This window comes from Podarcis cretensis (genome assembly GCF_951804945.1).
Source record: "Podarcis cretensis genome assembly, chromosome: 13".
Classification (NCBI taxonomy): domain Eukaryota; kingdom Metazoa; phylum Chordata; class Lepidosauria; order Squamata; family Lacertidae; genus Podarcis; species Podarcis cretensis.
Window position 1 is genome coordinate 16,402,786 of NC_137182.1, and position 23,300 is coordinate 16,426,085.

General features: G+C 43.3%; 1 protein-coding gene across 3 annotated transcripts in view; it reads right to left on the reverse strand.

The window, feature by feature from the left end:
- MYO1D (myosin ID) overlaps window positions 1–21,212 on the reverse strand; it is a 176,849-nt gene extending 155,637 nt beyond the window's left edge. Inside the window, exon 1 of one of the 3 annotated variants that reach the window (XR_013832410.1) lies at window positions 20,924–21,204. Coding sequence is in view for 2 of the 3 variants with exons in the window: in XM_079949361.1 (XP_079805487.1) it covers window positions 20,924–21,018 (95 nt within the window). In the remaining variant the exon portion in view is untranslated. Of the gene's footprint in view, window positions 1–20,923 lie in introns of all 3 variants that reach the window. The other 2 variants (XM_079949361.1, XM_079949362.1) reach the window with 2 other exon arrangements.
- Between the last annotated feature and the right edge of the window lie 2,088 nt (window positions 21,213–23,300).

Sequence of the window (23,300 nt, forward strand, 5' to 3'; positions counted from 1 at the left end):
AATCACCTAGCAATCACCTGGAGAAGGCATCCAGAACACACCCAATACTATACACACGATGTAGAAGATTGGTAGCGGCAAATCAGCTCCCTCTGAAGCTCTGAAAGCCACTGATCAAGAGAAACCCAGAAGTACTTGCTAAGAGATGCAATATAAAACCTCAATGAAGATGAGGCAAACATCCATGGAAGAAGAGAATCCTATAGGAAGCGAGGTAAAAAGGTAAAGGTACCCCTGCCCGTACGGGCCAGTCTTGACAGACTCTGGGGTTGTGTGCCCATCTCACTTAAGAGGCCAGGGGCCAGCGCTGTCCGGAGACACTTCCGGGTCACGTGGCCAGCGTGACATCGCTGCTCTGGCGAGCCAGAGCCGCACACGGAAACGCCGTTTACCTTCCCGCTGGTAAGCGGTCCCTATTTATCTACTTGCACCCGGAGGTGCTTTCGAACTGCTAGGTTGGCAGGCGCTGGGACCGAGCAGCGGGAGCGCACCCCGCCGCAGGGATTCGAACCGCCGACCTTTCGATCGGCAAGCCCTAGGCGCTGAGGCTTTAACCCACAGCGCCACCTGCGTCCCATAGGAAGCGAAGCCAAAGGCAAATTTCTAGCAGCAGTTTAGCATAGCAGCCACCCAAATGTGCTATGCTAAGTATGAAAAGCTCAGGAAAGATGTGGGCGCAGCTCTCCCTCCTCCTGCCTTCCTTCACTGACTGGCTAGTTTAAGAGGGAGTCTGAAATGCCTTATCCTATTCCTCTTCGAATGCCAGTGTTGGATTAGCACTCCAGTCAACAAAGCCTTACAAGCAGTGAACTAGAGATGTGCAGCTGTGTGTGAGGACTCTGTACATTTGCTTGCTAAAGATATGGTTGCAAGCAGGTTGGGGGACTTGAGAGGATGTAAGGTTAGAGCAATACTGACATAAATGGCTGTTGATATATTGGACCCAGCCAAGGAAAAATATTAAGGCACTACGACCATCATTTTCAAACTGGAGAACCCCTAAATTCATTGGAGGCATATCAATGGATATTTTATCATCATCGCTGTCACCACACAGCTATAGGGAGGGTGTTTGCTCACACACACAGTTCACATGGGTGTGTGCAGTCTAATGTCTAGTGACCTGCATGTATGATGATGTGCCATAGAGCAGCCTTCCTCAGCTTAAGAGCCCTCCAGATGATCTGAAGAACCAGCACCATTGGCCATGAGCAAGTCCTAGGAACGCCAGACAGTATGGTTAGTGTAGTCTAACATTTGGAAGGCAACGTATTGAGGAAGGCTGTTCAAGAACATGTCAAAGAATGCTCTGCACTGAGCAGGAGGTTTGTGGCAACAAGTACCATATTTTTTGCTCTATAACACGGGTGTCAAACGCCGGCCGTTCTACACAGGAAACCTCCACTTTACATGCATTCAGGAAACCTCCACTTGTTTTTATATTGAGCGCATGCCATCCTGTGATGTGACAGATCCAACGGCTGCCTGAACTCTTCTCTCCTGTACTGTAAGTACATATGATGTATGAATATCTACTTGCCATTATTCTGACTATGTTTCTGCTTTCAGAGCTAGTTATTACTTACATTATTACAAAAAACAGTAATAATTGAATGCTGTGACAATAATTTATGATAATAAAGAGTGGACACATAGTCCTACAGATACAACTGACCCTTTGAGGGTGACCAAACTGCTGATGCAGCCACCGATGAATTTGAGTTTGACACCCCTGCTCTATAAGACTCACTTTTTCCCTCCTAAAAAGTAAGGGGAGATGTGTGTGAGTCTTGTGGAGCGAATGCAGGCTGCATAGCTATCACAGAAGCCAGAACAGCAAGAAGGATTGCTGCTTTCACGGTGCAGCGATCCCTCTTGCTTTTCTGGCTTCTGAGATTCAGAATATTTTTTTTATTGTTTTCCTCCTCCAAAAACTAGGTGCGTCTTGTGGTCTGGTGCGTCTTATAGAGCGAAAAATATGGTAAGTGTCCTTAAGCACAAAAGTGAAAAGGCTTCCTTTTAGGTGAAAAAGTCTGAAACCCTCTGGCCTAGAAAAACCATTCTCCAGACCCATTTCCGATAGTCAAGGAGTATCTATGCTTTCCAATAACCATCTTAAACACATTAGGAAGTCAAGGCAACTTAGCCTTTTACCAAGATACATTTTAATAAGAGCTGTGACAACCACAGTAACTTTCTCTGCATATGGACAAAGCATTTTTGACCTTGAAAGATGCAATGCAAATTTATATTTGATCTTTGGTTATTATTTCCATTCCAGGAAAAGTGTAAGATGGCATGTCTAAGGTAATTTGCATGCCTATGTCAACAAGATATTGGAACAACTGTCCAACCTCTCATCTTCCTACCGCTAAAAATCATTGTACTAAACACTACACGCTACATAACAGTACTCTATTACTAACAGGAGGAACTCGAGCTTTCTTAGAACTTAACCCTCTGACCCAGGATTGGGAAGGGGTTGGTTGCTGCTACTCAACCTGAAGGGAGTATATTCTGCTCATGCTGAGAGGCCCTCACTCTACACGCAAGGGCTAAATTCTGATTAAGCCCTGACTGAAAACAAGCCCTCCATGGTAATATCCAGGAAAAAACAGTATGTTCCATGACAAAACAAAACTGATGCAACTCCAGCTGGAAAAACACAGAGGTATGAGACATTAGCTTGCAAGTTCCGACAAGTCACCATTACTTGTCAACAACTAATAGGTGAAGTGGCCCATCATAATCGTACACTTTTTTTAAGATACAAAAGGAGATGGAAACAATGGCAGGAACAGTGATCAAAAAAACAGGCAAGGCAGTCATCTTCCTTACAAAAATTTATTAGTAGAGTTCAAGCTTCTGAAATACCCAGAATCCTTCAAACAGACTTAAAAGTGGCTAATTTGCACTCAAGAGACTTAAGGATGATGATAAAGATAATTGGTACATAAATAAATACACTTGTAATCAACTCTGAACTATATACAGTGGAAAAGCAGCTAAATTTGCCTCATGAAGATGGCACATGGCTATTTGGGGCAATGCACTTGCCTACAGGTGGCCCCTGTGACATAAGGAAAACAATCTCATATATTTAGCTACAAATTGGCTTCATGATGTCAGTATCCAGAAGAAAAAGTGCCACAGTGTTCACAGAGCTGCTGCCTGGCAATATTGCTTGCCATATGCTATTTTCAGCAGCTATATGTTCTTAAAACAGAACTCCCCAATGTAGCAAGAGAGTGGTAGTACTTCCATTTCCCCACAGGTGGGACTTAAAAGTCAATAGCCAGAAATAGCAGACATTTGTTGCCTCACAGCAAGCAGTCTCTCTTGCAGGGATGGGGAACTGGTGGCCCCAGGGTTCGAAATTAGCAGGGCGCCAGGCACATTTCGTGCCTAAAAGTTCTTCATTTGTGGTCTGGGTGCCCCTTTTTTGCGCCTGGCTGACACTCAAGGATTACTGAAATGTATTGTGTTTTGAAGCCTCGAAGTAAATGTTAAGGATAGACAATATGTTAAGGAGTTGAACAATAAAGAGTAGAGTGTTTTGAAAACTCAAGTATGGTACCATTATTCTTATTGCAAACACAAAATTAAACATGTATTAACAATTTCTGCTAAAAATGTGATATTAACAATGTGTCACTTATGTGAATTGTGTATTAATTCATGCTTATCAAAAGAATAAAAAGTGTTGCTGCCACCCCACCCCACCCCTCGGGGTGACTATACATTCTGTTTTGGCATGCACAACCCAGGTCCCAGAAGCCATTTGGCTCCTAGCTTTTCTATCCCAGTTTCTAACACTGTGTGGCTCTCTAGATACAGTTGTACATTGATTCTCGAACAGAATGCGTTCCGTCCCGGAACCATTCAAAAACCAAGGTGTGGCTTCAGATTGGCTGCAGGAATGTCCTGGAGCCAATCAGAAGCTGCAGAAGCCATGCCAGATATTCAGCTTCCAAAAATCGTTCAAAAACCGGAACACTTCCAGTTTTTGATTGTTCGGGAGCCAAAACGGACTCCCAACTCCAATCAGCCCCAGCCAGCATGACCAACAGTGGACGATGAAAACTTTAGTCCAACAACATCTTGAAAGCCTAAGGTTCCCAACCCCCAGACTCTTTAGCAGTTGTGTGAACACAACCATAATGCTCTGAAATCAGTACAGCAACAACAGCCTGTCCCAAACCTTACAAGCAAAAGCTAATCTTCTCCTCAATCACCCCCAAACTAAGAAAGCTGGTACCATTATGTAGAGTAATCTACTCCTGTTTACAGACTCCAGTAAGCAATTGGCATTAAGATGGCCACAAAGAGGAGGTAGGGATGGAAGGCAAAACTCCTCCCCATTTTTCAAGGTGGACTGCTGACAAGCTCTGATGACACCATGGGAGTTGCCTCCTGGAAGGCAAAAGCAGGAGTGAAGTGAAACTTCCCAAAGAGCAGGACCTGGTCCAGGGTTTGCCAGTTTCTATATTATGTTTAGATGCAGTACCTTTGCTGGCAGAATAAAGATTTTAAAAATGGGAGATGTTGGCATTGTATTGCCCAAGTGGTCAAGAAAAACCCAGATCTGAAATGATAAAATCAAATTTGAAGCACACAATGTAAAAAAACTTTTAGCACGAATAAGCACAGAATCCCACAATAATTTGCATTCCCTGCCAACCGTGCAGGCCACAGCAACCGAAACAGATCATAAACCAATAATGTTCATGAAATCAAGGATAGTATCAGGAGCGTCAACTGTGCTAGGGAAAAGGAGAGGTATTAGTTTATTAAGTAGACAACAGTGTTAAACATCTACACTATACATATGATTATGAAGTTCAAGCAAAGCTTGTAAAGGCCTTAAAAGGGTGTCCTTTCTGCCTTGTAATCCCATTCACTCACAGACTTATTCATAAACATTCCAAAGACTTGAGTAGTGGTAAAACCAGACATTTTTAGAGTGGGCATGTCAACCCCTCCCTCGCCCCTTGCACTTCCTTTCAGCCAAGTTACTTTCTCGTGCCTCAGGCCCCAGGTATATAAACATACAGACCAGAAATTGGTTTTCTGTACACTGTTGGTCACTGGTGTTTGTTTACTTGTGCTACAGTGTTCAGGCAGTGGCTTCAAGATTTTAAGAAGAGTATTAAACTGGAGAACATTTGATGTAATTTTCAGGATCTGATGAAATGGTGAACACTCACAACTTTCATAAGCAGGGGCACATATTTTATTTAAGCTGCAAGCCAGTGACTTTAATTTGCACTAGGGATTACCGGGATTCAGCAGCTGACCCTGTCTAAAAAGAACATGCAAACAATTTTAATACTGGTTGCAGATCACTACAGTTTTATGCATGCAGTGGCTATTGCCTTAAAAAATCAAGTTGCAATAAATTCAGACTGATGATAAAGGATTCTGTCTTATTTTGCCTAAACAGGTACAGTTTAGAAATCCAAATCCATATAGCAATGCTTGCCCTGCTCATTTCTTCATACTCCACACACAGACCAAGCATGCCCTTTGCAGCCAACATGATAGAATGGCAAGAAGAACAGAAATAATGATGTAATAAGCAGATTCTTACATAGTATATGGAAACGGCACAATGTCTGTCTGCAATAAGCTACCCATGCCAATAATGTTCTGTAGGTAGTTCCATGGTTCATCAGTTCCACTGTCTACATAATCCTACATGAACCATAGTTCCCTGGAATCTAAGCTTGCAGGCCTTGCAGCCTGGATTTCAGGTAGCTGCAGTTCAGGAGATTATTCCACTATGAGAATACTGAGAGAATAGTCTTATAGTCTTATTTTTTATATTATTCTTTATATTAAATGTATATAGCGCCCTTCATCTGAGGATCTCAGGACGGTTTACAGAATGAAAACACAAAAATACATAACGTAACAGCAAACAAAACAGTAAACACCCCCACACATAGTTTAAAAGGCCACAGATTGTTGATTTAGCCAAAGGCCTGGAGAAGAGGAATGTTTTTGCTTGGTGCCTGAAGACATGCAACGCAGATGCCAGGTAATGGTCCCTGGGGAAAGCATTCCACAAATGGGGAGTCATCACAGAAAAGGCCGGTTCTCATGTTGCCACCCTCTAGACCTCTCATGGAGGAGGCACATGAAGAAAGGCCTCAGATTATGATCTCCGGGTGTGGGTTGGATCAGTTAATATGGGGGGAGGTGGTCCACGAGGTATGGCAGAAAAAACATTAGAGAAGCATTGAGTTTTTTCCATTCCATTGCTAGAGAAGGGATTTAACGAACAAACAAAAATCACATTTATTTATCTAGAAAACACCAACATTAAGGTCACATCATCATGCAGCAAAGCCTGAAACAGCAATAAATATTTGCTGGATAGTCTTTGTTCCAGACAGCACATTTGCAGTGCTACAGTGGGTTATTCGGTATTTCCTCCTTCACAGTTGGCACTGGACAATTCATAATCATAATAAAGAAGGACTTGAAAAGAACAAATCGTCTTTGTAGTTCTCTGGAGGAAACAAGCAGCCAACAGCAAGCAGTAAAAATAGCTGCAAACTTGGAGCTCTCTAGCCAACCGATTTCAGTGATTTTTGGGCACTAACCCAGATTTTTTTTAAAAAAAAATAAAGTAAGGAAAAACTCCCAGCTGAACTTCAGTGAGCACTGCAGGGATATTTGCATATTTCTGAAAGTCACAATTGTGACCAATTCAAACATTTTATCATTGACAAACACCTCCCTCGTGATCATACTTTCCCATTGCTGCCCATTTACTCCTGTAATAGGAGAAAGTGTGCCAAGCTAAAGCTAAATTTTGCACATTGCTGAATTCAGTGTTTGCATACCAAACGTTATTCTGTTGCACATAAGTTGCAAAGAACACACCTCAATCAGAAACCAGTTCCCTACAGATACAAATTCGCTTAATGCATATTTATCTTGCCTATCATTTATCAGGAGCTACCTGTTTTCCTATTTAACAGATGCGGCAGAACAGGGTTTCATGCTGCCCAGTGAAACAAGTCATATTTAGCCTGTGGTTCTCTTTGCCAGCATAAACAAGAGTTGTGCTTGTTTGGCTTAATGGTAAGGACAGTGTCGATCATCCATTTAGGCTCATGACCGAAATGTAAGACAAATGTTGAAGCTAAAGCCAACCAGATGTGATGTACTTTAAAAAAATCTATTTATACCACCTGTCCTGCATACATATGAATAGACAACAGAAGAATGCTTACAGACATCAAAAGATATGACTGCAAATGTGTCACAGTAGTGTGGTACTGGACATCATGACTACTCTGGTTTCTTAAATAAATGGATAGTGTAGTTTGAGTTTGGACCCATCATGCGAAAAATCAGATGAACTTATGCCAAAGTCACATTTTGGTCCAGCATTTTGATTCAAATGGCATTAAACATTAACAAAGCCCCCCCCCCTCCACTTAGGAACCCTCATGCAGAGTTTGGCAATGATAATCTTGAGAGGCGTCCAAACCACAGAGGACAAACAAGCAAATGGACAGACGAACCACTTTCCAAAACACAGAGTAGATTGGGTGAAATATGTCCTCCTACCTAGAAGCATACCCTCTAAATGTTAGTAAAAGTTGCAGAGCAAGTAAGAGTTTGGATTTGATATCCCACTTTATCACTACCCGAAGGAGTCTCAAAGCGGCTAACAATCTCCTTTCCCTTCCTCCCCCACAACAAACACTCTGTGTGGTGAGTGAGGCTGAGAGACTTCAGAGAAGTATGACTGGCCCAAGGTCACCCAGCAGCTGAATGTGGAGGAGCAGGGAATCAAACCCGGTTCACCAGATTATGAGTCTACCGCTCTTAACCACTACACCACACTGGCTCTCTTTTTCCAGCTGAACCTCCCTAGGGAAAGAATTCCACAAATGGAGAACTACTGCCGAAAAGGCCCGTTCTCGTGTTGCTACCCTCCTGACCTCTCATGGAGGTGGTACACAAAGAAGGGCCTCAGAGGATGATCACAGGGTCTGGGTAGGTTCATATGGAGAGGCGGTCCTTGAGGTATTGCGATCTTGAGTCATTTAAGGTACAATAGGTCAGAACCAGCAGTCTGAATTAGGTCCACAAACTAATCAACAGCCACTGCAGAACATTGTAATATCTTGCCCGGGTGAGCAATCTAGCCACCAAATTCTGCACAAGTTGAGGTTTCCAAACCTCAAAAGCAGCCCTATGTATAATGTATTGCAGTAATCTAACCTAGAGGTTATCAGAGCATAGGCAACACCAGTTAGGCTGCCCTAGAGAAAATGTACTGTACAAAGAGAGAATGGACACATCCAGGAGTAAAAAGGAGGAAGGAATAAGTTACAAAAATCCAAACAAGGGGTTGCTGCAGCAACTGCCAGCACTGACAATTGGCACACAGCATGCAAAAACAGCTTATTCTACTATCTTCATGCTATACGTGGGTGGGGTGAATAATGGACTCTGCCTCTAAGCCTTCTTCCAGTAGCAACGGTTTGTCCCACCTCATGGGAACCAGACACATTTAAAAAGCCATTTCCTGGATGGAATTTAATTTTCAGACTGATACTTAGGACTATCACGCCATAGCAGGACCTTTTAAAGAACAACAAAGGGCCATAGCTTGCTGCTCCCATTGAATGAGCTCCAAGGAGCACCTTCCCCAAGATGCATGCACTTGTAACAAGGATTTATTGCCATTCAAAGTTGTTTAACTTCTCCAAAGGTTAATTATTACTCTTTATTACAAGGATCTGTCTAAAGTGACATGGCAAGCAACTGCATGCTATGGTTATGTAGCAACCAACTCAATATGCTTCACTACTCATGCTCTTACAAAGGCCACTCGTAAAAGGTTCAACAGCAGCATTAGAAGTCAAGGAAGCAGATTAATTAGTTAGATAATAAGGATGACAAGCATCACCTCTTTTGGAACCAGGAACAGGTCCTACTATTAAGCAACAAATGTTTTTCTTTACCTTGTACTCAGCTATACAGCTGTAAATACAACTTTTTAAATGTGTTGTAAAGTGCAATATACAAATGTGACACTAGATGGCGATGGTGAGCTATGGCGAATTCAATATATTTTTCAAAACGTTTTCTAACAAAGCATTTTCACAGCGTTTTTTATATGTGTATAGATTCCATCCTTGTTTAGTTTTCCTCTCTAGGTTATGGTAGCAGTGAAACAGGGACTGGATAGCATTTTAGACTAAATGTCATTATTTAATTCATCAGTTCAATCAACAGAATGACTTAAAATGAGGGACTGGAAACTTGCGGCCCTCCTGATGGCTTGAATCTTCCATTAGTGAGAATGGCCTGTGGTCAGGGATTATGGGAGCTGTAGTCCACAGGTCCCAAGTTTCCCACCTCTGGTTTAAATGTAAGCAAAGAGCTATCTCAGATTTGGCCATGTCACCATTCAGATGTACAAGCTGCTCACGTGGCCACTTCTGAACCCTCCACACAACAATACAACTGAAGGGAAATCATTTTTCTGCATGCTGGGTTTCATAAAAAAAGTTCCCTCCTACAGCTATATATGCATAATTCCTTGATGACACAGGTATTTTAACTCAGGAGTAGCAAAAGCCAGGAGATAAGCAAGATATGTATGAAGAACTTGGAAGACAGCAACACCTAGCTGCTTTGCCTTGTATAGTTGCAGACTTGATTCCATACACTAAGAGAGTAAGTGGGTCTCTTTGGGATTTGAGGAAGAAAGAGCAGCAAATCCCTTTGGATATGGGGCTCTATTAGCAGGCACCCCAGGGGCACATGTAAAGAAATTGGTAGTCTGTTTTTCAAGGCTGAAAGCAACTGAAATAGCCATGAATTAGCAGGGGTGGCTTTCGGCCAGTCCTCCTTTGTCCCTTTCAGGGCCCAATCTGTAAAAAAGGAAACAATGTTCTAAGTTTAGGGCTATACTAAAGACAAATAAGAACTGTAAAACTATGATGGGAGATGGTTACTGTCTTAATGCCCTCTTACAAGATTCTCATTGTCATTTGGCAGACAACTGCTAGAAACAGAATGAATCCTTGATCTGACCCAACCAGGGCTCTTTTTATATTGTGTTACTATCTTAAAACTCCTTAGCTGAAGTGTCATAGGGGCCAACAAGTTATACAGTAATAATAAAGCAATGCATTTATTCTATGTGCCCAATTATGGGGCCCATTATAGAAATCCTACATGTTTAAACAACACAAATTTAAGGCAAGGCTTAGTTTCAGGAATATCAATGCTCTTGTTGAGAGGTTTACAAGGCAGTGATCCAAGGTAACCTGAATGTGTGAAACTCCTAATTGGTTATCAAGGGAGACTAGACAAACAAAGCAAGGGCGTGAACCCGGCATACCAGCAGAATGGAAGTCTCTGTGCCATTAACTCTTTCTTTTGCATCTCAGCTTCATTAACTTTGCTCAGAGCTCCACAAGCTTCGACTCTGATTCATGCATAACAAGAATTTCATAGTTACAGATAGGTAGCCGTGTTGGTCTGCCATAGTCAAAACAAAAAAATTCCTTCCAGTAGCACCTTAAAGACCAACTAAGTCAGTTCTTGGTATGAGCTTTCGTGTGCATGCACACTTCTTCAGATACCAAAGTATCTGAAGAAGTGTTATCTGAAGTGGTATCTGAAGAAGTGTGCATGCACACGAAAGCTCATACCAAGAACTGACTTAGTTGGTCTTTAAGGTGCTACTGGAAGGAATTTTTTTGTTTTAAGAATTTCATAGATTCAGGTAGGTAGCTGTGTTGGTCTGGTGCAGTCGGAATAAATTAAAAAATTAAAAAATTGTCCAGTAGCACCGTAAAGACCAACTAAATTTGTTCTGTGTACAGTATAAGCTTTCGTGTGCATGCACACTTCTTCATAGTGGAACCAATGTGAGCAAAGGGGTTGCATGCAGAAGTACATTAACAGAGAATGTATACAGTGCTACAGTTTCACACATACAGCAATCAAATACTGCTACATGCCAAGGATGTCACAATCACAAAAAGCCTCTCAGTGAAGGATGATGCTACCTTTCGGATAGGAAGAAAATCCCCTAGAAGAGAATCATCCATGACTCAACATAATGGTATCCAATGAGGCACAGTTACTATGGATGCCTTGTAATATATCCCTAACATGAATGCGAGTCAAATAGTTTCACATGCAAGGCATTCATGTTGTTGTTGTTGTTTAGTCGTTTAGTCGTGTCCGACTCTTCGTGACCCCATGGACCAGAGAACGCCAGGCACTCCTGTCCTCCACTGCCCCCCGCAGCTTGGTCAGACTCATGCTGGTAACCTCGAAAACACTATCCAACCATCTCGTCCTCTGTCGCCCCCTTCTCCTTGTGCCCTCCATCTTTCCCAACATCAGGGTCTTCTCCAGGGAGTCTTCTCTTCTCATGAGGTGGCCAAAGTACTGGAGCCTCAGCTTCACAATCTGTCCTTCCAGTGAGCACTCAGGGCTGATTTCCTTCAGAATGGAGAGGTTTGATCTTCTTGCAGTCCATGGGACTCTCAAGAGTCTCCTCCAGCACCATAATTCAAAAAGGCATTCATGTTAGATAGATTCTAAAATACCTGTTAGGCATTTCTTAAGTTATCTGGAAACAAGGCTGCTATTTATTGTAGTCGTCTTAGCTTGTCATCAGCTGGGGGGGATCCTACATCAATTTATTACTCTTCTTTAAAACCCTGGAATTAATTGAGGGAGGGGGGGGACACATGACAGGTGTCAATTCTCCTCTGCAGCACCACAAACCCCACCACAATATGATAAATAAATTGGGGGGGGGGGAGAGAGAGAAGAGTATGAAAGAGTTGTGGCTGCAAACACCCCATTCCGTCCTTGCCCCTTTTTGCGACGTTTTCAGATCACTTCCGGGTTTGGCGTGGTGCATGTGTGAGAAGTTTGCGCACATATCAGAAGCACCTAAAACGGTCACTGCCTGTAAATAATAAACAGGGCATCATTGGCGGGGTAGGGAGAGAAGTAAATTTTCTGCCCCCAAGCACAATGGTCATGTCAACGTAATTCCCAGTATGAGCTGTCTCCTCATAGATGCCAGAACACTATAGGCTTCTGATACTGTAGGAATAATTTGATTGTCTAACCTCCGCTACTTGACTGGAGTCAAGATTTGGCCAGTGAATTTGAGGGAAAGGGAAGGAGTGGAGGAGAGAGATGCTTTACTGAAGCTCAACACTGCCTATAACAGTTATGAAAGCAGATTAAAACGCAATATGAAAATGTGGAAGAGATTCAGATTAGCCAACCATGCGAGAGGCCAAACAAAACATACCACTTGAAACACTTTCTAAAAGCCAATAGTGTGCTGCAGATATGAGGGGTTGGAGAGCTGATGTAAAGGCCCTCTTTCTATCTGAAACAGTTCTTACCTCACGGCACCAGACAAGGAGAGCAAGGGAGGGATCGCCCCACCTAAGCTTTCATTTCTTTAAAAAAAGAGTAGGTTCTAGAATTTGTAGAATCCAAGATATGAGGGGAAACATACAAACACACCATTTTCTTCTTTTTGTGCAAGAGAGAACTTAGCCTGCTCCCCTTTTTCAGTGTTTTACTTTGCTGCTATACAACTAGATGACCAAAGTTGTCATAGGGTTGATAGAGGAAGAGTTGGTTGCAGAGGTATAACCCACCCATCTGACTGGGCTGCCCCAGCCACTCTGGGCAGCTTCCAGCACATATAAAAACATAGTAAAACACAAAAACTTTAAAAGCTTCCCTACACAGGGCTGCCTTCAGATGTTTCCTAAATGTTATATAATTACTCATCTCCTTAACATCTGATGGAAGGACATTCCACAGAATGGGCGCCACTACCCAAAAGGCCCTCTGAAAGCCTCTAAAGATTAGCACCAGCATAAGGAAACTCACAGTGGCATTTGGCATTTTCTGAAGTTTCTATGTTGCCTTCAAGAATAGGCCCACATAGAGTGATATAGTAAATTCCAAAGATTTAAAATGCAGAAGTCAATGTGGCAAGACCCCTCGTCTCTAAAGGAACAGAAGCTGATAAATCACACTGCCGAACACAACAGGAACCTGCTTATAAAAAAAAGCAGGGTTGGACAGGACTCCCAAACTCTGCATCTATTCTGACAGAGAATCGTGGCCCCAAACAGCAAATCTTTGTCTAGATACAACTTTAGATTGTTTGTGCTCATTCATCTGATTACTGATTTCAATGCTCATCATGTAGCATTAATTCTAAGCTGACCAACATGCAAATGTGGATATACATGACAAGTGCATGCAGAAAGTTCATTTTGATAGGAAAATGCAGCGTTTTATTTCAGTCAAGGTGTGTAGAGGAACCATTACTAGCTATTGTTACAATCATATGGTCTAATGTCGTGGTCCCTGGACCCCAGAGGGTCCACAGCACCATTTACATAACAAAAACTACCATACAGATCAAAGTTTTCAAAAGTAGGGGGTCCATGGCTTGGCTTTTGAAAAACAGGGAGTCTGATCTACTTCGCTAATTGGGAACCATTGGTCTAGTGGATATACTACTAGCCTAGGAAATGGGCATTATTTTTTCACAGGGGTTTATAGAAGATTTGTGGCTAAATTAAGCTAGGGCTTTTTGATCTCCACACCACCTCCTTTCGATCAGATTCCTATTCAGGGTTGTTACAGGAAGTTATGAGACAAACGTAAGCACAGCACACTCGCAAACGAGTCTGTTTGGTTTACCCTGTAAAATGAGACCTGCTTTCACACTCTTCTTTTTCTAGCATATAGTCCACAAATTGTTTGTCTAACCAGAAGGCCAATTTTAGGAAGTCTCCCTGCCTTATTTGCTCATGCTTTTGCAAAAGGAGTAATATGTTTGGAATTACAAGGGGATATAGGGACATTCTTGTGGTGAGTTTGGTTTTTCATTGGCAATAATAATAATAATGTGAATTCCCTTCCTGCTACAGAAATCTCTCCCGTCACCAGCACAAAGCAGCATTCAGAAAGCTTAACATCTACCACTCCAAGGGCAAGTTAAAAGGATATCAGCACCACATATATTTTCTCACTAGTAATATAGCTGGTCATCAAAATTAGCATTTACTTCCTAAATGTTTTTAGATGCAAACAGAAGGAAAATATTTTCATCTACAATAAGTTATGGAGAAAAATAAAAGCACTAGAGTGTGCAGTTTTAGACTCCCATGCTCTGTGCCCTTTATAAAGAAGTGATTGCAGCACAATTTATAGCCAAATCTTAAATTTTAAACATTCAGTTCCAAATATTTGTTTTTGCTTTAGTATTAATTTGATTGCACATATGCTTTACCAGGGTATATTTAGAGTTCTTAAACACATTGTCCCAGAAGCCCATGGGGAATCAGTATTCTGGTAGAAATTAACGCTGAGTGACATGTTCTTAAAAAATAACTTTTCAACTGTTGTTTTAAAAACATTTTGCTTCCATTGAACCAGTGGCAGCAGCAGAGCCACTCATGGCAGCTCCTGGTTACCATTTTCTGTTTCCCCAAATGCTGCAGTCATAGTATTGAACATTTAAATTGACATCCATGGACAAATTGTGACTGATGAGAAAAAGTTAGGTGAGAATTCTACTTGTGACTCCAAGTCATCACTTGACATTGCAGCTATTGTGATGAACGTATAAGTGTGAACCAGCCCTAAGGTAGGAATCTAAACCCAAAGAAACGAGCACTTCTTTAAAGAATTTAAGATTTCCAGAATGGTTGGTTGTGCTTAATGAAGATGAGTAAATATCTTGCAAGGGCCTTTAGATTGGGATACTAAGCTCAACACTTAGGGAAAAGTATAAGATCCCTAAAACCATGCTCAGCAAAATGTAAGCCTAAAGCGGCAGCTCTCTAAGCCAGAAGCTTTCCTTTTAGGAATCATTGGGGATGAGATCCCCAAAGATTTGAAGAAATTATTCATGTTCGCCACCACGGCAGCGAGAGTATTGATAGCACAAAACTGGAAACGAGACCAAATTCCAACGAAGAGGGAGTGGCAAGTGAAGCTGGTGGAATTCGCAGAGATGGACAAGCTGACAGGGCAATTAAGAGACCAAGAGTACCAAAAATTTAACAACAATTGGAGTAATTAAAAAAAAAATCTGAAAGATTACTGCGTTGATTTAAAAATCTTGACTGGGCGAGAATAACTCTTGTAAAGATAACTAGTAGAAACTGTGGAAAAGATGGTAAACAGAAGATTAGATACAACTGGGAAGGCATACAACATAGAATTCTATGGACCCAAGTAAGAGGTGGAAGGAAGTCCGGTGCAAACAATGTGAAAACACAATGAGTAGATAAGTAACATAGTTTTTATTTTCCTTTTCTTGTTTACGCATACATGTTCGATGGTGTAATGTTGATTGATCTCAAATGTTTATTGTATGTGTTGACGTGTATGAAAAGGATGGCTGTAAATCAATTGAAAAACCAAAAAATATGTTCAAAAAATAAATAAAGCAGCAGCTCTCTTCACTGAAGGCACTGAAGGCAGGGTTCAAATCCTCACTCACCCATGAAACTCACTGAGTGACCTTGGACCAGTCACCATCTCTTAGTCTAACCTACCTCACAGGGTTGTTGTGAGGGTGAAATGGGGAGGAGAAGCATGTGACCACCTTGAGATCCTTGGCAGAGAATGGTGGTATATAAATGTAATAAATAAATAACAAATAAACCAGCAGTTACCCCGAAGAAATGAGGGGCTTCTGCCAAGGGGCATACAATTCACCCAGATCTTGGATAGAGGAAAGGAAGATACTGCCTGCTTCAAGTGCTTCTTCCACCCTGGAATTTTGTGCTCCTCTCGTCATTGCTCCAGGAACTTCAGATTTGAAAACCACTTGATTATAGAATAGGATCAAGAGATGATGAACAGAGTAAACTGGGATGTCCTACATTGTGGAGGGGGAATGTAGTTGTATAGGGCTAGAGACAAAAAAAATTGTTGCTAAGTAGAATGTTGAAATCTAAGGCGCTCCAAGATGACACTCTAAACCCATGTTTTGGGGAAAATGGATATGATTCCCCACACTTCTCTTAAACCACCAGAACTCAGGTCATCCAATGAAGCTGACCAGCAGGAAATTCAGGTGAGAGGATGGGGGGGAAGTATTCCTTCACAGAGTGTATAATTTATGGAACTCACCATCACAGAAGGTCACTAGCTGAGGTGGATTTTAAAAGGTTGGAGGAATTCATGGAGAATAAGTCTATCAATAGCTGCTAGCCATGACAACTATATACTACCTCCAGTTTGAGAGGCCACTAGTTGCCAGCAAGTGATAGGGAAGAGCTATTGACCATGTCTTACTTATGGGCTTCTCAGATGAATCTGACCGGCCACTACAGGAAGCAGAATGTTGGACTGGATGCACTACGGTCCAATCTAACTTTGACACAGTTAGATCCTAGAACAGATTTTAAAGGAGTCCATTTGTAAGATTCTTGATAACAATGTAGTCATTAATAGAAGCTGGGAGAATCTTATGCTGGCTTCTACTGAAGAACACTCTATCAGACAACTCCCATTTCTTCTTTATTCTAATTGTAGAGCTTGGTGAATTGTGGGAATTCTGTGGATGTAATTTATCTAGATTTCATCAAATCATCTGACAAAGTCCTTAATCATATTTTGGTTAGCAAATTGGTTAAATGCAGGCTAGGCAATAACACTGTCAGCTGGATTAACAGCTAATTGAAAAACTGTACTCAAGAGTGGAGCAGGGCTTTGCTCCGAGCCCCATATACTTCAACAACATTTTCATTAATGACTTAGATGAAGGAGCAGAAGGGATCCTTATCTAGTTTGGCAAGGACAAAGAACTGAGTGGGATACAAAACTCTGCATCTGGGAAGGGGCGTGTGTGCACAGATATAGGATGGGAGATGCTCAACTTGGCAGCAGTACATGTGAAAATGATCTCAGGATTGTAGCTAATCACAAGATACCAATGAGTCAACAGTGTGAGGCAGCTGCAAACAAGGCTAGGGAAATTTTAGGCTGCAGGAGAGTCATACACTTCAACTCAAAAAGCAATAGTTCAATTTTATGCATAAGTCTTACTTCATCAGAGTACTGTGCCATGTTCTGGGCTGTTGCACTTAAAAGAGGAAATAGATAGTCCGGTATTGGTTCAGAGGAAGGCAAGAGAAAACAAGCCCTATGAGGAAAAGTTAAAGCAGGACAGTTGGTTACAGTGTGGTGCTGATAATGCCAAGGTTAAAGGTTCAATCCCCGTATGGAACAGCTGCATATTTCTGCATTGCAGGGGGTTGGACTAGATGATCCTCAGGGTCCCTTCCAACTCTACAGTTCTATGATTCTATGAATGAGGAACCTGTGGTCCTCTAGATATCGTTGAATTCCAACTCCCATCAACCTCAGTCAGCATGACCAATGGCCAGGGGTGATGGGATATGGGATCCAGAAATATCTGCAATACTTTAAGTTCCCCAATCCTGGACTAAAAGAAGTGGGTATGCTTATCTTGGCCATGTATGGGGTAGGATGTGGGAGATGAGAGCACACTTCAATTACCTAAACAGCTGTCACTAAAGAAAAGAACAAAGACTTGCTCCGTGCTGCTTCAAAGGGCAGGACTAGATCTAATGGGTTTAAGTTACAGGAGGGTAGATTTTGATTCAACATTAGGAAAATCTCCTTAACGATAATATCAATTTTGACAACGGAATTAAAGACTTGGGGTGGGGTTCTCCTTTGCTGAAGATCTTCAAGCAGAGTCTGGAGAGCCATTAATTGAGGCAACGAGAGGTTCCTATATGGCTCCTTCTAGGTCTATGATGACTTCCAAAAATTATTCCATCCAGGAACTGACCTAGCCCAGATTTTCAAGGAACTTCCATTAGGCAACTCTAGATAGTTCTCTTGCTTCTGGAAGAACAGGCAGGACTACTCTTGTGATCCTGAAAACACTTCTGGAAGCAGTGGATTTTCAAGAGAGATTTGGAACACAAGGAGGACAACTAATCCAGTGTATAGGAGAAAGAATGTTAGATCGCACAAGGGGAGAGAGACTTCAGTAGGAGACCATAAATCCTGTTCATCAGCTATGTCTTTCAATCCAAACTGCACAATTTATCCCTAGATGAATTAGGGCTTATGCTAACGTGCTAAGCGTATTTACTTAAAAATAAACTGAACTGAAACCAATTGAACAAAGTTCCATAAAGATATGTCCAGGATCAGCATGTCTGTTTTCATGAAATATAAACTTCGCCAACCCAGAAATGCTCATATGTGCCAAATGTGTTTAAATATAGTGACGTGTCTACAGCCACAGACCACACACCCACCCAGAGAAATGGAATACCATTTTGCCACGAAACCAACAAAAATAGGCACTGACCAGCTGCTGCAACTGAGCTAAACATCTAGAAGAGGGGATGCCTGTTTCACTGCAAGAAAGCTAGATGCAACTTATTTGTAATGAAGGAAGAGAATATTTGCAAAAAGTTTTGATACTCCACTTAGCAAGCCTAAGCATACTTATTTGAAAATAAGTCCCATTCAAATAAATGGAAGGGTTCAAACAAGCACTCTCAAGATCATAAACATAAATGCTACTTTCTGAATGATGGTGAGGGGAGAGAAGACTGAAAAATTTACCTTATTCTCTCCCCCGCCCCCTTTCAAATTATTTTCCCTGTTCTGCCTTCAAGAATTTCAGCCATTATTCTGTTCCTTGAAAGAGCTGTTTGCCCGGGCATAGTGATTATGAAATAGCCGCAGGGCAGGTGTTTCATGATCATATTGCCAACACATGGCAGCCCTGGAGGGAATTAGCAATTAACTATTGTATTCAATTCTGCTTTTTCTAAGAAGCAATTATAGTTCAGTTTTTAAACATATATTTTACATTACTGAAAAGCAAGATGTGCCAGGTAACCCAACTCAGCTACCATTTTCGCTGGATGAAGATTCTGGACAGGATGGCAAAATACTCTCAGACTTTGGCCACAACTGCTGTGAGCAACACAGATCAGAAAGAGATACTCAGTCTCTCCCTCTCTGTTCACTTGCTGGAGCTGCCAAAACAATGGCTGGTATTTTGTTTTATTTTCACAGGCTGCTATGCAATCCTGGTTGGGTAATATGGGGACAGAGGGATACCTAATACAGGCATTCCCAACCTGCGGCCCTCCAGCTGTTTTGGCTTACAACTCCCATGATCCCTAGCTAACAGGACTAGTGGTCAGGGGTGATGGGAATTGTAGTCATAAATATCTGGAGGGCCGAAGGTTGGGGATGCCTGACCTAAGAGCAGCTTTTCTGCAATTTACCTGTTCTCTGATTATGAAACATTTTGTGGTCTGGATTTCATAGGGTTAGGAATGTGGGCACGGTGATGATGGCAGGATCCCTGACTAACAACACCTTACCAATGCTATGATTAACACTACAAACATGCCATTCAAATCACAGTGCTTACTGATGAACGTTGAAATAGTGGTGATAATAATCTCTCTATGCTCTCCTTTGGGAGGGGATCTACCCTGAAAGTCAGGGAAAGTTCAAAATACTTAGATAAATGAAATGAAATGGCTTTGGGATATTTCAAGCAGTTTCTTTGGTTTTGCTGTTGAGGGTGGATATTGGGCATGAGGCAGGATGTCAGCCGAGGTAGACCATTGATTTGACCTAACAGGACCACACATGTACAATACAAAGCATAAGGGGGCAACCTACAGCTCAAGGGTCACCTAGGGTCCTCCACCACTTTCAGTGTGGTCTACCAAGCCCTAAATACAGTGGTACCTCGGGTTAAGTACTTAATTCGTTCCAGGGGTCCGTTCTTAACCTGAAGCACCACTTTAGCTAATGGGGCCTCCTGGTGCCGCTGCGTCGCCAGAGCACGATTTCTCTTCTCATCCTGAAGCAAAGTTCTTAACCCGAGGTAATATTTCTGGGTTAGCGGAGTCTGTAACCTGAAGCGTATGTAAACTGAAGCGTATGTACCCCAAGGCACCACTGTAATGAATGGAAAGAATAAAAGTGAGAGAAGGGTACTGTGAACAGGTGTGAGAGAGAATGAATGAATGAATGAATGAGTGTGGAAAGGGAGAGAATGAATGCATGGGTGAACAAATTAAGGGAAGAGAGGCAGGCAGACAAGCTCTTCCACCCACTTTTTGCTTCAGACCTCCCCACACACCCCATCACAGGTAGGTGGTCCACAGCTACCTTCCCCCAAAAGAATATGGTCTCCGACTCATCCACCTAACAAAACCATTGATGTATGATTCTATGAAAACTAACACCCTCCTTATGACCACAACTGGCAATAAGATGCTGCGGAGCTCCTATTTAAGTGACTGGATTTTAAAAAAACAAAAACCACAGAATCATTATCAGGATAAGATTAAAAGAGCCTATCCAGAGAAGGAAACTTTTGCAACCAGGTGCACTTCAGGCAGCGACCAGGAAAACGGAGTTGCCAACCAACCAGGAAATAATCCGCTCGGAATCTTGCCTCTTCCCACGAGCTCGGCCCAGAGGCAACCCGCCCTCTCTTTCGCTCTCGGTCTTTAGCCACCCCACGCGCACCGGGGAGCCGCAGCAACGCCCGGGCGGTTTTCCGGGGCAGCGAGGGCTCGCAAGGATGTAAAAAAAGAGCTCCAGGTACGCGCGCGCGAGAGAAACGCTCGTTGCTAATGGACCGCTCGAGAGCGCCGAGTTCGAATCCCGCGCAAAAACCGCGACCCTTAGCACCTGCCTGTTTCCCCGCTCCCGTCTCAACCCACCAATCAGAGAGAGCTCTGCTCCTGCCCCCCCTCCCTCGGAAATTCGATGGGGAGGGGCGCCGGGAGAGAGAGAGGGACCCGCGACGCCCCGCCCACTCCCCCCACTCCTTTCTTTTTACCTCAGCCGAAGGTTGGCCATGAACTCGGGCATGGAGACGGCGTCGAGCAGCACGAAGTCCGCCTTGCCGAACTCGAGGCTCTCCTGCTCTGCCATGGCGCTGCGAAGGGGCGAAGGGACCCGGCGGACGGAGCGGCAGAGCCCACACGGCGGGCGAAGGCGAAAGGAAGAAGGACGGGCGGGCGGGCGGGCGCGCCGGAGCCGGGCAGAAAAGCGTAGCCGACCGGCCGAGGGAGTCGACTCGAGGAGGCCACGCCCCCTTCACCTGAGAGGCCACTCGAGACTAGAGGCGCGCGCGTCACGCCCGAGTTGGGCGGGGCTGCGGGAGGGGAGAAGCCACGCCCACTCTTGGATGCCTGCCGCTCCTCTCTCCTCTCGCTCTATGAAAGCTTTACTTGCAGGGCCACCTGGCGGCTCGCTCCGAAGGGCGCGCTTGCATACGACGTGACATTCAAACGTCGTGTCTCGATGTAATAATAATTATTATTTATTATTTATACCCCGCCCATCTGGCTGGGTCCCCCCAGCCACTCTGGGCGGCTTCCAGCAGAACACTAAAATACAATAACCTATTAAACATTAAAAACTTCCCTAAACAGGGCTGCCTTTAGATGTCTTCTAAAAGTTTGGTAGTTATTTTTCTCTTTGACATCTGGTGGGAAGGCGTTCCACAGGGCAGGCGCCACTACTGAGAAGGCCCTCTGCCTGGTTCCCTGTAACTTGGCCTCGGCGCTGGACCTCAGTGTCCGGGCAGAACGATGGAGGTGGAGACGCTCCTTCAGGTATACTGGACTGAGGCTGTTTAGGGCTTTAAAGGTCAGCACAAACACTTTGAATTGTGCTCAGAAACGTACTGGGAGCCAGTGTAGGTCTTTCAAGACCGGTGTTATATGGTATCGGCAGCTGCTCCCAGTCACCAGTCCAGCTGCCGCATTCTGGATTAATTGTAGTTTCCAGGTCACCTTCAAAGGTAGCCCCACATAGAGCACATTGCAGTAGTCCAAGCGGGAGATAACCAGAGCATGCACCACTCTGGCGAGACAGTCCGCAGACGGGTAGGGTCTCAGCCTGCGTACCAGATGGAGTTGATAAACAGCTGCCCTGGACACAGAATTGACCTGCGTCTCCATGGACAGCTGTGAGTCCAGAATGACTCCCAGGCTGCGCACCTGGTTCCTCAGGGGCACAGTTACCCCATTCAGGACCAGGGAGTCTTCCACACCTGCCCGCCTCCTGTCCCCCCAAAACAGTACTTCTGTCCTGTCAGGATTCAACCTCAATCTGTTAGCCGCCATCCAACCTCCAACTGCCTCCAGACACTCACACAGGACCTTCACCGCCTTCACTGGTTCTGATTTGAAAAAGAGGAAGAGCTGGGTATCATCCGCATACTGATGAACACCCAGCCCAAACCCCCTGATGATCTCTCCCAGCAGCTGCATGTAGATGTTGAAAAGCATGGGGGAGAGGACAGAACCCTGAGGCACCCCACAAGTGAGAGCCCAGGGGTCTGAACTCTCATCACCCCCACCACTTTCTGAACATGGCCCAGGAGGAAGGAGGGGAACCACTGTATGACATTGCCCCCAGCTCCCAGCCCCTTTAGACGGTCCAGAAGGACGTTATGGTCAATGGTGTCAAAAGCCGCTGAGAGATCCAGCAGAACTAGGAAACAGCTCTCACCTTTGTCCCTAGCCCGCTGGAGATCATTGACCAGTGCGACCAAGGCAGTTTCAGTCCCACAATGAGGCCTGAATCCTGACTGGAAGGGATCCAAATGGTCCGCTTCTTCCAGGTGTGGGTAGCTTAGAACGCTTGTAGCCCACCTTTCCTCTCAAGGCGCTCCAGGCGAGGTGTGTGGTTTTTCTTTCCTTTTCCTCTTTTATCTCCACAACCATCTTGTGAGGTAGGCTAAACCCACAGAGAGTGGCTTCAATGGGTTTCTTTTTTAAAAATTGATTTTCAGTTTGATACATTTCCATAATTTTACAGTCATTTGAACATTTCTTTTTTTTTTTTATAAATATTTATTAAGATTTTTTAAAATACAAAATGCAAAAATAATAAACAATATAACATGAATCATAACACATTTTCCAGAACTTCTTTGGACTCCCTCACGTCTCCCACTCCCACTTACATCGTTATAAATTTTTCCCAGCAATTTATCATCTTGTTTATATTCTTAAATTTTGTTCAATTAGTTTGATCTATTCTCCACAAATTTTGTATTTCCCTCAATCTCACTTTTCGTCAATTTCAAATCTAATTCAATGGTAGGCAATTATTTATGATCTAGCATCCTTCTTAGCCTTCAACCAAATTACAATACTTTTGTAGATAAATCTTGAATTTCTTCCAATCTTCTTCAACCCTCT